This window comes from Psammomys obesus, unplaced genomic scaffold, assembly GCF_907164565.1.
Source record: "Psammomys obesus unplaced genomic scaffold, mPsaObe1.curated_primary_1811, whole genome shotgun sequence".
NCBI lineage: Eukaryota > Metazoa > Chordata > Mammalia > Rodentia > Muridae > Psammomys > Psammomys obesus.
In genome coordinates, this window is record NW_026596149.1 from 7,716,001 (window position 1) to 7,731,666 (window position 15,666).

The 15,666-nt window shown below is 38.9% G+C and overlaps 1 protein-coding gene across 2 annotated transcripts in view; it reads left to right on the plus strand.

Annotated features, from left to right (window-relative positions):
* Positions 1-15,666, plus strand: part of Cubn (cubilin) — a 226,607-nt gene that overhangs the window by 67,735 nt on the left and 143,206 nt on the right. For both annotated transcript variants that reach the window (XM_055593908.1, XM_055593909.1), the window contains 5 exons: positions 1,008-1,197; positions 3,368-3,528; positions 4,127-4,308; positions 4,954-5,110; positions 7,100-7,287. In XM_055593908.1, the coding sequence (XP_055449883.1) occupies positions 1,008-1,197; positions 3,368-3,528; positions 4,127-4,308; positions 4,954-5,110; positions 7,100-7,287 (878 nt within the window). The remainder of the gene's footprint in view (positions 1-1,007; positions 1,198-3,367; positions 3,529-4,126; positions 4,309-4,953; positions 5,111-7,099; positions 7,288-15,666) is intronic.

Here is a 15,666-nt window from a genome sequence, read left to right on the forward strand (position 1 = left end):
TTGATTTTTAGAGACAACTGAAATATTTGATGAATATTTGTTACTCTCTGAGACACACATAGACAGTTGAGCCTATTACATTTGTGTTTTCAAAACCAATAACAATAAAGCTACATGTCCTCAGCATTTATTTCACTAGCAATAAGGTATATGTAACAGCTCATTCTCCCCTACAGCCTTCAGTCGGGGATTCTGTCTACTCCAGGGCCCTAGATTTAGGTCAGGACTAGATGAAATTTGCAGCCAGAAGAATAGCACAGTCAAGCTAGCCTTTTTTTTTTTTTTTTTGTCAGACATCTCAGACTATAAGGGCATAAGGGAGTGATGGACTGGTTATTGAACAGAATCTGAAGAGACTGAACAGGCAAAGTTCAAACAAACCGGAGCAGTTGGTCTTTACTTAGGATGCAGCATCCAGATAGGCTGCTAATCACTTCATGGGAATAGTGAAACTTACTCCTCACAATTATGCTTTTCTTAGGCCTACTCTGTTTTGAAGTACAATGGTGACTATTGCCACACATGAATGGCAAGGCATAGTCTGTCCGTACTTGAGACAGGCTTTTCTTGAAGGGTCAACTGTAGGTGTGCCCTACCACCACAAGCTCTGGCCTCCCATTCTTCCTCCATGGTCAAGACCTCTCTCTACCTGTCATTTCTCATGAATGCACATTTATAAAGGGAAGTTATAATGAGAAGTACAAAACTGAGTTATTTCTAAGTCTTCTGGTATCTGTGTAGTTTAACCTAACTTTAATGCCTATGGAAATTTACATGGATTGTAATGTTCCTAGGACCCAAACTGTCAAAATATATGTGACATTAAGATTTAGTATTTGGTTACATCTGAAATTAAAAAATATTGTTTCAAAATGAAATTAGTCTTTGAACATTAAAAAAAATACTGCTGAAATTCAAGTACAGGGGCACAAATTAATGCATTACAAGTTACTAGAAACATGCAAATGTGTAATGTTTTCCATTTTTCTCTTTGTTTCTTTTCACAGTGTGCTTAGAAGACTATACAGATAATTTTGGAAGGCTCACCTCCCCAAACTTCCCTAATAACTACCCCAATAACTGGGAATGCATCTACAGGATCACAGTGGGTATCAACCATCAGATTGCATTGCATTTCACAGACTTCGACTTGGAGGATTACTTTGGGTCAGAGTGTGCAGATTTTGTGGAAATCAGGTGTGTGCTTTTATTTCATTAAAACATTTATTTTCATTAATAGTCTTCTCCAAAATGATTAAAGGAACATGGAAACTTCTGTAAAATTACCTTAAGTATTCTTTGTTATGAAATATAAAATTTGTCATTTTAAATATGATATACAGCACTTGGGGAGACAAAGGCTGGCCTGTGAGTTCAAGGCCAGCCTGGTCTACAGAATGAGTCCAAGTCAGCTGAGGCTACACAGAAACTATCTCGAAAAAAACAAAAACAAAAACAAAAACAAAAAAACAATAAAAAATCATACAAACATGATATAGAAGAAAAGGAGAAATTGTGTAAGATTTGGTGGGTCTTTAAGATTTTACTGTCTTGATTTAAACTATGTTGATATGCACATGTGTGAAGATGCATGTTTATATGCACATGTGTGAATATGGCTGTATGCATATAAGTGCAGCGCCTGTGAAGGCCAAGAGAAAATGTTGTGCCCTCTGGAGTTAGAGCTGCTTGTGAGCCACCCATCGTGTATACTGGGAATCAAACTCTGGTCCTTTGTAGGATCAGTAAGGAGTTTTAACTGCTGGGCCATTCAGCCATATTCAGCCTCTGGTAGCTATTTAAAATTCTTTTATTAGGAATATTTTACAATAATTTTCAGATTTTATTTAGGCAAAAGAAACAACTGTACAACTACTCCAAAATGTGGTGACAAAAAGAAACTTAAGGAAAGTGGTTTATTGTTTCACATAAATCAGGTGACAGTCTGTCGTAGCAGGTGAGCAAGGTGCCAGGACCTCAGGCTAGTCACATCACGTCTATCGTCAAGAGCAAAAGGAAATGAATGTGTGCACGTGTCTAGCTAGCTTACTTCATTACCCATGTCCAGCTCTATTTCTCCACTCTCATATAGTCTGAGAACCCTGCCTAGGGAAAGATGGCACATACAGTCGGCTGATTTCTTTTCCTATGCTGATTAACTTAAGACAACACCCTTTCATGGCCACAGGCCAGCCCAGTCGCTTCATTGAGATTTCTTTTCCAGGTGATTCTGGTTGTGTCAAGTTGATAATCCATACCTACCACCACATTCAAGTACTTTCATTCTTTATATAAAAATCAGCCTAAGTTTTTGGTCTTTGCTGTCCATTCAATCTAATTATATCACTAAAGTCACGGCTATAGCAGCAAGCTTACCTTGTTCTTAAATAATGGAAATCTGGTGTGTGGATTTCAGTGCATGGCATTTTCTTTCACTGCACTTTGGAAGAATGTGTTTTAACAATTATGTCACTGGCAATGGTACATTAGTATATAGATATTTTCTTATATTATTACGTCAAGTAAAATTCGGCTGATTATTCCGACACGCATCTATATCAAATATTTACTCATGATTTTAAACTTGGAATCTTTCAACACCTTATAATATTTATTCTTTGGGACAGAGTAAGATACAAATTTAACAAGTTGGAATTGAGTCTACCGTGTCGTGCTAAATCAACAATTTTATTTTGAGGGAGGGGAGAAGTTTAAGAGTCTCTTTCTATAGCCTGAGATGGTCAAGAATTCACTATATAGTCTAGGCTGTCTTCAAACTTACCGACATCATCCTGAGTCACCTACTGAGTATTATGACTATAGTGTGAGCTTTTCTAGATGAATTTTCTTAATTTGTAAGAACCAACCACTTGGCTTTAACATTCAATGAAGCATCTCTTTATAAATTACCTATATATTTAAACTTAGGAAAATAATTATTTCTACAAATGTCTCAAATATGTTACACCACATCTTGAAGATTTCAAAATCAGTAGGAAATATGATTTCTCTCTAAAAATTTAAAACATTGGTTTATACTGTGAATAAAAGTGGTTTCTATGTTTTATATCCTTTGAGCTACTTGCCAGAGCCTTTGAAAGGAAAATCTCTAATGCATTCTCTCTGCAGCTAGTATAAAAAGGCCATACAAGCCATAATATGTTATTCCTTTACTAAATCATTCAAATCCTTGTCAGTAAAGAACTAAAACATGAGAACTTGAAACTGCTTTTTAAGTACTGTTCAGGAGATGCTAGCGGAGGTAATTAGCAGCTCATTTGCATCTTCATGCTTTAAACATGTGTGTTTATTGTATGCTACAGTCAAATTGTAACCCAGCCCATTTTCATGTCTGTACGTGTCACAGAGATGGAGGCTACGAAACTTCAAAACTCCTTGGACGTTACTGTGGCTCAGTTTTACCTCCTCAGATCATCTCTCACAGTAACAAGCTCTGGCTAAAGTTTAAGAGTGACCCAGCGCTTACCGAAAGGGGTTTCTCAGCTTACTGGGATGGATCGTCAACAGGTAGGTAGCAAAGCTGACTTTTTACTGGAGAAGCCAAGGTGATTGGGTTCTTCATTCATCATGCTTTGCCACCACTTATCAGCTTTTCTACTTATCTTTCCTCATTCTTTATAATAAGCTCCAACATCATGGATATCTTTGGACTAATAGTAGCATACATTTTGAAGGAAGAGGAAAGTTCTATCTCCCCAGGAAACTTCAAGCTACTCATCTTGACTAGAAAAATTAAATTTCATCAACATGAAGCAGAATTTTTGACGATTTCCTGCTTTGTGATACTTTAAAAAGGAACAGGTTGGGGGGGGGGGGGCGGCGGTGAACCTTTATAATCCCAGACCCAGCAGGCAGAGGCAGGAGGATCTCAACTTTGAGGCAAGCCTGGACTATATAGTGAGTTCTTGTCTCTGAAACCCAAAGGCTGTAGGTGTGCAGCTGAGTGGTAGAGCTCTTGCTTAGCATGTGTGAGGCCTCAGGCTTCAGCCCTGACGCTGGGGAAGTGCACGTCCAAAGAAGAGCAGAATGGAAACAGGATGCCATTAGCCAAGGTTTAGCCTGCAGAAAAAAAGGCCATGCTTCATTCACCGTTTCTCCCCTGTAGGCTGTGGAAGCAATCTCACCACCCCCACAGGGGTGCTCACATCCCCCAACTACCCGATGCCCTATTACCATAGCTCTGAATGCTACTGGTGGCTGAAAGCCAGCCAAGGCAGCCCTTTCCAGCTGGAATTCCAAGACTTCCACCTGGAGCATCACCCCAGCTGCTCTCTGGATTACTTGGCCGTATGTATAACGAGTCTCTATATCCTTTGTTGCTCCCCTCTTATTCAGTGCACAAAATAAGTTTAAAATATTTTTAAGATTCAAAAAGCAGCAATATTTAAGAAGAGCATTCACATAAAAGATTTAAACAAAGTAAAACGCTAAAGAAATGTGATAAAAATGGCAATCTTCTAAGTGTAATATATGCTGAATGATGTGGTACATGAAGTATTTAAGGTATTTTACTATTAGCTATAAAATATAGTTAAAATATCTTGAGTAGCTATGGACATTATCCTAACCATAATCTACATGATTTTAGATATGGGTTGAAACCTCACAATTCACTAGACTATTGAGGTGAATTAGAAGAGGTATTAAACTCATCTAGCTATGTCTTTTTATAGTTTCTGGAATTCACCATGTTCCTTTGGAATCAAAAAACAACAATACTTACCAGTTATGGTCTCAAATTTTGTATAGAACTTTCATTTTGCATATTCAGACTTTCATGTGCTTGCTTTCATACACTTCAGTTTATTGCCTAAGTTTTGAGACACTTGATAAAATTTAGGACTGGTCATTTAAAAAGAATATATGTATTTTGTCCTTATTTCTTCACATTCATAGTCTTGACTATCTGATGTGCAAAATGTCTTACTAAAGGTGTATGATGGTCCGAGTACCGGCTCCCATCTGGTGAATAAACTCTGTGGGGATACAATACCTGCTCCCATCCGTTCCAGTACAGACAGCGTGTTGTTGAAATTGAGGACAGATGAAGGTCAACAAGGACGTGGCTTTGAGATCAAATACTGGCAGAGTAAGTACAAACTCCAGCAGCAGAGAGCCCCCGGCAGATCTGCAGACTTGGTGAAACCACCCAGATAACATTAACTAGTTAGTGGTCTGTGTCATTGAAATTAGTCTTGGATTCTTAGGTGAAAAACTCTGAAGTCACTAGAAGGAAAAATGCTTACATATTAAATCCAACCTCCTATTACTAGAGCATCTGGTAAACCAAGAAACTCGGGACAGTTTTTATTATGTGGAGACAGCTGCAGGCCAGCTCAGGATCATGTAACACGCTGGTGACTTGTGGTTCTCAGGCATGCCACACTTCCAATGCTTTAGTGAGATGCTGGCCTAGTCAACAGTTAGTTCTGCCCTCTGCCTTAGCTTTATTAACTAAAGAGGCACGCATGGACAAGATATGTTCTTTACTGTGGAGCATGTCCTTCTGGCCTCTTTCTTGTCCTCCTGCTTCGTCTGGCATACGGAGTTCTTCATGAAATCATTATTTTATTTGCAAACTGCTTCTTAACACTCCGTGAAGAGCATATCTGTTTAACTGAGTGTCATTCCTTGAGTTTTGTTATTGCTTTGCCTGTCTTTCTCTTGGTTATTATCAGGCTATTAAAACCATTTTCCTTTGATTTTTTCCCCCTCTAATGGTTTTATACACAGGCTATCAGTCCTTATGGGGAGAACCAGGGGCTGGATCAGTTGGCCTAGCGTGAAGTTCTGTCCTCCATCCCTAGCACTTCACACAACTAAGTGTGAAGGCATGTATGAACGATCCCAGTATTTGAAAAGTAGAGGCAGGAAGATCAGAAGTTCAAGGCCGTCCTTAACTATGTGGCTAGTTTGTTCGTAGCCTGTGCTACTTGAGTGTCCCCCCAAAAAAATTCCCTTGCCATTTGAAGTTGGAAACCTGCAGACAGTGATTTGTGAGATGCGAGCACCAGCTGTGGGTTTGGACTACAGGCACCTGTGTTGCTTTGACCTAGTCACTGGCCTGTGACACTTGCTACCTGTAGACATACTCACCCACATTTCTAAAGCAAAAAACATTACTTAGAAATCCTCTCTTAACAAAAATGTAGCCTAAAGATTTTCAGGAGAATATACTTGGTTATTGTGTTTGCTGCAGCAAAGGAAGAGAATTTGAAGGGCCAAAGGATATATCCCCACGTCTCTAAGTGGTGGGGGGACATTCAGTGTTGCCTAGAAAATTATCTAGGAGCCACATTGCAGAGGCAACTCTTTAAAAAGCAACGTTTATTTTCTCGTTTTCTTTTATTGGTCATGATAGAGAAATGGAAAATAATTTTAAATGCATAACCAATGAAAAGGTACCACATTCACATTGTTCAGGTCGTTTCGATTGGCTGGATTTGATGTCTAATCCCTGGGTTAGACCTAGCTAGCGCCACCTGTATGGGTTCACTGAAAACTCATCTTTAGAAAATGCTCCCTGTGATATTTCATATCTTGTGCTCCCTCTCTTCACTTGGGACTTCATGATGAGTAACTTGAGAAGTGAAGGGGCCTTTGTTGAGAGCTCATGCAAGATAGCTGTGTGACGTGTTCTGTGACTCATGTGACACTCGCAAAGGACCTCTATTCCACGCTGCTGGATTTAAAGGTCAGCGTGTTCTCCTGAATATTAGAGCTAGAAAACAGATGCACAGAGTGAGCACTGCACGCCTCTAACTCCAGCAGAGAGACGGGGCCAAAGACAAAGTATTTGTTTACCAATATATAGGAATCAGATGTCTATTTTAATAGCTGTTCCACTTTCATGATGCTTCAATGCCTAAATTCACCTGAGTATCCTTTCACATTATTCTAAATGGAGACTCCTTCGGCATAAAAATTATATACCACATATACATATATATTTATTAATCTACAGCTAAAAGTGGAAAAATCTAGATCTCTTTTAAAAAGGGATCTCACATACATCTCAGAGACATTAAGACATATGTGAGAATTCTTAACAGCTATGGCTACTTTTTTTCTCCCTCAGCATGTGACAATGTAGTAATAGTGAATAAAACCTCTGGCATCCTGGAGAGCATAAATTTCCCAAAGCCCTATGATAATAACCTGCGTTGTAACTGGACCATCCAAGCGACAACAGGCAACACTGTGAACTACACATTCCTGGAATTTGATGTGGAAGATTTCAGGAACTGCTCTACAGATTATTTAGAGGTAAGTGTTATGAAGCTCAAAAAGTGATTCCATGTTAATATCAACGAAAACAACAATGCTAGAAGCCCTTCATACTTTCCAGGGTCAAATCCCTAACCCTGTGCTGTGTCTGTACTTTATCAACGACCGATGCTAAATGAATGGGAGTGTTTTATGTCCCACATTGCGCCATTTTAACCTAACTTAAAGTTATTATCTTGTTAGTTATTTATGTTTGATCTCTACAAGAGAAAATGTTGGAATATGCTTAATACCTAATTTTCCTGATATTAAGTATTATTTTCATATTTTAAAATTCAAGTTCATTTAAGTCAATTTTTCTTTTGCAAAATAGAGACTTTATTTGTTACAAGAGAACCATCTATAAAAATTTATTCTAGTTCATTTATGCAATCTTATGCAATAAAGGTTGCTTTAGTATTAAATGTAGTTAAATATAGTCTATGAAACAATATAGAATATGAGATACTATAGAATATGAGCTAATCTGTTATTTTTGTTATGGGAAATTTAATTTAAGAAAATTGTTCTGATGACTTATATATGCAACTTTTAGGATTATGTAAGTTAGGAAGACACTTTATTTAATATTAATATTCACTTATATTATGAAAATATTAGTTTAGGTCTTAGTTTATATTCTCATGCATGATACAACAATTTAATTTAAACAATTGGCATATATATATATAACACCTCTTTTCCATAGTTATCGGCATCACTCTTTGATTCTGCTGACATATTACTTTTATTTATGTCTGTGTTGTTAACATATGATTATGTTAACAACTGCTGTGTCCATGTCTGAGGCTTTCACTGGAAATCTTTTCTGAAGTTTAGAGGACCCACTCCACCAACTCTATGACAATGTCTTAGTGCAGTTTTTAAGGATTATTAGTGAGGATGTAGCGAATGACAGAGTGCTTGCCTGAAATGTACAATGTTCAACAGGTTCAATACCTGTTGAAAAAAAGAAACATGATTGGTGATTTTTAGAAGTCTTCCTTGCAAAGACTTACAGAGTCAGTGCTTACCAGCTGAGGCCATATCCCCAGAGAAAACAATCTTTACAAACTTTCCTTAATTCTTGTTCACCATTTTACTAAAAGACTATAACTGTTGTCTGAGATCACCATGCCTTTTCTAAGTACTGCATTAGCTTTCAACACAAAAAGACAGAACATCTTGTCTTTGAGAGACTTTTGCTTGAAGTCATGACTGTGAGAAGATTCTTTTGTTTGGGGAGGAATTCTTTTGGATTAACAATAATAACTGCAATGAAAATCACCAGAACTTCATCCAGCTGCAGTGCTGCATACCTGTGAGCTCAGCGCTTGGGAGGCTGAGGCAGGAGTATTGTCAGCCTGAGGCCAACCTGGAAAATAGTAATAAGATTCTGTCTCAATAAAAAAGAGAGCAACAAGCAAACATCTAACATCCCTCATTGTGTATGTAGAAACAACAGCATGTAGAAATAGTATTCACACATGAAAAAGCTGTACATGCTACCTAAGAACATATTATGCACTACCCAGCAAATTTACAAGCGTGAAACTGGAATGGTGTTTGTTATTGTTTGACTGTCAGGTTTTGGAAACTGAGTCTCCTGTTGTAGGTCAGGTTAGCCTCAAACTTGCTGTATAACCAAGGTTTGCCTAGAGAGCCTGTTTCTATTGCCTCTACCTCCCAAACTGCTGGGGTTACAGGCATGCATCACCATGGCTAGCTTGTCAATGGTCTTAGGGTCCTCTTCCCCTCGAGTCAGAAACTATTCTGTTTATATACTATTCTGTTTATACTTTTCTTCACATATGAGATTTTACTCATGGTTAAATAGCAAGTTTTACTAGTTAGGATGCTCATGCCATCCTGACTTCTTGAAGTGTCAGGTGTCTGCAGTAACTTTCATTAAGTCCTTACTTTTCACTGAGACTTTGCACAAGTTTGAGAAACTGGGGATAAATTGTCACAGCCGTATGTCAGCTACAGTCTGATGATAGAGAAAGAACTGAATTAATTAATTTATGAGGCAGAACTGAACTCCACACTAATCTCTTTGAAAATTCCTACACTTTCAATACAGTTCTACCACAACACGAGCCCCTTGTGATGGTGTGCCTGTCACGCGCCAGGCACGCCACTTCCCTTGTGCAACATTGATTGTGAAAGTGCAGAAATACAGACTCAGAACCAGAAGTTCAGAAAAGCCTTCCAAAGAATGACACTAGTGCCAGAGGGAAGAGATTTTTTTCCGTTGGTATAAGCCAAGGGACAAGACCAAAGCATAACTGCAGAGGCTGATCCATGATGGAAAATTTAAAAACATAGCCATTTAAGGAGAAAAAAGCCACTAGCTTACATTATTTTAATAACCTCTAGCTAAAGATTTGTTTTTTTTTTTTTTTTTCTTTTTCTTTTTCTTCAAGTGACTTAGCCAACTCCCCAATGAGTGATAATTACTGGGGCCAGAAATTAGTTATTTTGAATTAATAAAACTGAAAATATAAAAAGACTGGATTAGGCCCAACCCACACCTCACTGGAAAATGAACCTACGCTTTATTGTTTTATCCTCTGGCCAAACCAAAACACACCAGGCTTAGAACTAGGATCTCAGTTGGAGTACACATCGCTTGTTTAGAGAAGCTGAACATCACCCATGCAGCTATGTGAAGTCATTCTCAAGGATTCGGTCTTTTTTTCCTAACTTGATTTCACTTCTTCACCTCCATTTTTGTCCCCATTAGGAAGACAGTTTTAGTAGGTGGCTAAGGATACAGGCAGATGTGGCCCACTGAGGAGTAAATGCCCCTGGCAGGAGTTAGGACAACAGGGGCATGGGAGTGATGAGAAGAGGACAGAGAAAAGGGTTGTCTCCACAGAAAAAAAGAAAGAGGGAATTGTGGAAAGTGTAAGAGATTGTAGTCAGCATAGTCAAGGGAGGTGAGGATGGAAACAGTCCCTTGGAATATTAGTGTGGTTGAACAGGGCCGTGCAGTGGATTAGCAGGAGACAGATGGCTGTGAGTAGACCTCACGGGAAGAAAGCAAGGTTTGATTGAGTTCTTTGCCTCAAACCAGTATGTGAGACTACGACCTCTCTTCTTTAACCCTCCCCTTCATTTCCTTAACTGTCCTCATGTACCAAGCTTTCATGGGATTGCCCTTTTACGTGTTCTTTTCCATGCTAGCGGGTCCTAAATATGGCCCCAGAATTGGATAGAGCCTCTCCCTAACTTGAGCAGAGATGACTTATCTGAGTATATTATCTGGCCAAACTGTCGCTGGCATTACAGGTAGTTGTTGCATGAGCTTTATTACCACCCAAGTTATGTCAAGAGCTGTAATCTGCAGGTTGCTTCTTGGATGAGTTATAACAGCTAATAAGCTTTATGGCTTATAAATCTTATTCACCTTAGCTCATATAGTTTAAAGAAGTCCCAAAAGGCATTATCCCCTTAAATACATATTTTCTTATCCTTAGAACATTATTAATTATCCATTACTTAGGGCATACAACTTTTTTGAAAATAATCAGTAAAAAATTCACACAAAATGACATCTATTTCAAATACTCTCATACATTGGTTTTAGTTTAAATGGATCTACTGTTGAATATTTGGGGGATATTGCTATTTAAACATACGAGTTATAATACTAGTTAATATTAACTAAACATATATTACAGATAGGTAACACAGGAAACAATGTACCCATTTTACAGGTTTAAAAAGTTATGGAGATGTGGGTTTCCCATAGCTAAAAATAATAACACAAGGAGGCAGGCAGGCTGAACAGCAGGCACTGGACCTCAAGTCAGTGCCATTGGCTGTGACACTTCTTCATATACCATAGATGATTGTTCATAATTTTCTGCTCATGGGCCCCTGACTTTGTTGTCAAGAGGAAATGATACTGTTGTCTTCTTCACAGAAATGGTCTTCTAGTATAATTACAATTTCCTTGTGTTTGCTAAAAATTACTTCCAGTGTCTAATTTAGAATTTTAGCTGAAATTCATGTCAATCTTACTCATTTTTGAAACATCAGAACAGAGCTTTTCTATATTTTGCCAACTGAAAGACATTTTCTATAGAACTTGGTCAGCTCTCCTAGTATTTGTTTTTCTGCATTTTCTGCATTTTCTGTATCTGCATTCACTGCAGGTACACTCTACTTGCAGTAAACCAAGTAAAAGGATTCTTAGTGTTTGCTATGAGATTGCTGCTGTGAGGGGCACAGGCCATGCAAGAAGCCAGGAAAGGCCGAGGAGTGAACCTTCTGCCCTCTCTCCCTTTGTGAAGCTCTGTTGCTCTGCCATGGCTGTTCCCATTTAGCCTTTTCTCCAGATGCTCCATGGAGTTTCTATGTCCTTGCCACTGCAGCTTCAACATGGACACGGGAGCCACAGCTGTGCACAGGACATGAATCTCAAGCACTTAGTGTCAGTGGCTCAACATTTCAAATGTAGCAGCAAAGGTGCAGACCTAGATTGCTTATGCATGGGCATAAAGTTGATAAGACCAGCCCTCCTCACATATGATACCGATAAGCCATGGCAAAAACTCTGAGCAGGGTCGTGAATCCGCTGTCATTCTAAATATTTCACAACCAGAACTTCACCAAGATGACCTTCTTTCTGTTATGAGTAATACTGCAGGCTAGAGTCCACTTAGTGCTGGAAGCTTCATTTCAAGCAGCTGAGCTATCTATCCCCTGAACTGAAAATATATGTCTCTTCTTCCAGTTTCAGAATCACTCACTCTCATCTGCCTTCTCTGTGTCAAGTTTTTTATCTGAAGGCAACTGCCACCAACTCAGTCATTTTTACCGTTTTAGGCATAGCTTTAAGAACTAGAAACCTTTTCCTAGTTGCATTAGGTCCAGAGTTCAGCTGATGTGACTATTCATGGGATAGTCAGAAAGCTTTACAGGGCTTTCTTCAGAGGTTTCCCTTCTGTTACCCTTCCACTCCCAAGTCATTTCTGATTCATAGGTGGAATTTACTTTTTAATAATTTGTCTCTTACCTGGAACTTTCTTTTCCCTTTCTATTCTTCTTCTTTAAAATATTTTTGACCTAAAATATATCTTGACCTATGCTGAGATAGATAATCTTCTATCTCACTTTGAAATCTGGGCCACCCAAATTTTAGATTCATGACTCTCATGTTCAGCGATATCAGTCCTCATGGTCAGTTTATCGCTTGGCTCCAACATGCTGTCACTTCTACAACCACCACTTTTACAGCACAGTCCTTCCAGAATCACAGTTTTTATTTCCGACAACAAACATGTAAATGAGTCAACAAATCCTACGGTTTTGTGAAAACAAGACGTCTAAGAGGTGCCCACACAGTTGCTTGCTCTTCCAATTACCATTACTGCAGATTATTTGGGTGTACCTGTCTGTTGACATGTTTCTTCTATAAAGACTGCAGTCTAGGGATTGGGGAGGTGCCTTGGTGAGTAAGAGCACTAGCTGTGCAAGCATGAGGGCACAACTTTAATGACATTGGAGGAAGAGATGGAAACCTTGGTGGGGCAGATTGCTAGGGTCTGCTGAGAAAAATATGAACCTCAGGTTCAGGGAGAGACCCTGCCTTAAAAAAGCAGAAAATGATAAAGGACACCTGATACTCTCTTAAGGCAACCTCATGTGTGCACAAAATACCTACATATCTGCACATACTCAGATAGATGATAGGTAGGTGATAGACAGACAGATAGATAGATAGATAGATAGATAGATAGATAGATAGATAGATAGACAGACAGATAGAACTTTCAAAAATCATTGTCTTTACTGATTTAAAATATTTGAAACTGACTTTTAAATCCAACTGCAGCCTAAAATCAACTAGGAATCTTATTATATAGAGAAGCATTTTCCTAGAGCTTATCTCAGAATTTACCAGATCCCAAGAGGATTTTGGCAGAGCAAGGTCCCAAAAGTATTTGGCTAGCACTAGAGATACTGTCTGTAGCCCGCTTCTGTCATGACTGTTGGTACTAGCTTCATTTCAAAGCTCAATTGGGAAGTTACAAGTGCCCTGATAGGTATTTTAGTATCTACCTTTGTTTGCAATTAAATATTTCTCTTTAAAGTGAATCTTACCCTCCTATAGATATGAGGGTACTTGTATTCTCAGAGGCCTTGTGTTATTGATATTACAGCTACCACATGAAAGAAAGTCAGGACCGGAACTCAATTAAAGAAGTCAGGACTGGAACTCAAACAGAATAGGAACCTAGCAGCAGGATCTGATACAGAGGCTATGGAAGGATGCTGCTTATTGGCTTGCTCCTCATTGCTTACTCAGCCTGCTTTCTTATAGAACCCAGGACCTCCAGTCCAGGAATGGCTTCACACACAATGTGCTCAGCTCTCCTCCTTAAATACTAACTAAGAAAATGCCCTACAGCCAGATCTTATGGAGACATTTTCTCATTTGAGGTTTCCTCCTTTTAGATGACTATAGCTTGTGTCAAGTAGACATAAAACTAGGCAGCACAGTCTTCCATCCAATCCTTTATTCTCCTTCTGTCCCTTTTCAACTTAAGGAAATTTCAAATTCTTCCTGATTATGTCAGTGCCTTCTGTCAAATGCATTACCCTCCAGTGTATAAAATCTACTTCATCATTTGCCAAATTCTTACAGATGTGATCCTGCTCAACAGATGTTTGTATCATTGTATATTTCACTCCCATATCCTCTTTTTTATTGTAAAACAACCCCTACACTACAGAAACTTTCAATTGCAAAATAATCCACTTTAAATTTTTAAAAGTGGATTAAAGAGCCCATCACCAATGTTGCTGAATCCTCCAATTTGGCACCATACTCTTTACATCTATGCCCTGAGCAATACTTCCCATCCCAGAACTGTGGTTCACACGGTATTGTAACTACCCAGTGCAAAACTGGTTGTGTTTTTGTGTGTATGTGGAGAACTCAAGCACACTTGCTTCATGGAACAGTAGTTCATTGCTCAATCACATCAGAATCATAACAAGTTTTCCATATAGTGATTTGGGAACACAGACAACTGGGAAGTCAATTCAGGGAACCATAATGGTATATGCCACAGAAGTTGATAGATGATTCACAAACAAGAGCTTTGTGTTTCAGTGAAGGAGAGAAATGCCGAGTTAAACACGATTCAGGAGGGCTGGATATTTGCTTTTTTCTCGCTGTCTTACTGCTTCAAGCCATCACTGTCTCACCATTCGCTGTTCAGACAGTACAATATATTTTAGATACCTAAACTGTGGAGATAACTGTTATCATTAGTTTTTCATCACATAATGGATGAAACAGGAGTTAGTGTATCACACGGTAGAGATTCTGCCACAGGCTATGTTATCTGCTGAGAGAGGAAGCTGATAGGTGCTCTGAAGGCATCAGAAGGGAAGCAATCAAGCTCTTCTGAAAATCCAAGATGGCAAATATGAGGAAGACAGGTACTCAGGTAATAGAAAGGTTGAGGACTGACAAGAGAAAGCTGCAGACATGAAGGTAGATCACAAGGGGCGTCCAGTCAGTGGGAAAGTCAAGGATTTCAGGGTTCTTTTCCAGAACAGTAAGGCTCTCAAGTGCCATATCAGAGAAATGGCATGATCAGATAGGCATTTTTTAATAGTATAATACTTTGTTTATGTGTATATGTTGGGGTTTTTTTTTTGTTGCTTTTTTTTGTTTTGTTTTGTTTTGTTTAGCTAGTTTTCACCCTGAACTCCAAATTTCCTTATCTCAGCCTTATTACAGGCAAGTGCCACCATGCTCAGGAACAATATGGCGATCCATTAAGGGGCTTGCCATAGAAAGTGAAAGAGATGGGGCCACATCTTACATTGCTGTGGACTTCCCTATACTTGTGGATAGAGCTTACCAATCATTCCTGGCCATTCCAAGTCTTCTCTGGATATTTGAGGAAGATGTTTTGCACCCTTCCTATAACATCCCATATTCGAAAATACCATCTGTATTTCTCCAGCTGACTGGTAGCTCAGCCTTTTGAGGTCTGTCTTCCTCCCCGAGCCCAGGGGTGGCATGTTCAGCAGCTCCCAGTTAGTTCACTGCTCATTGCCTTTGCCATCCATGTCCCATATTCCATATTTTCAGCTCTCCTTAGAATTTTGACTTCTTTTTCTTTCTTAGAATCGGTTTAAAGACAAAATTCTTTATCCAGTTCTTTTCATAACCTCACCATTCAGGGAAGTGAAAAAAGATGTTTGTGTTTGCACATCACGGCTGGTCATATGACTGAATAACTGCTTCCATGCAAGACTCCAGAACAATTGCTTAGTATCCAGAGATTCTGCTTTCAAGATAAGTAATGGTCTAGTTCTCCATGAACAATGTTATTGGAAACAGTTCTT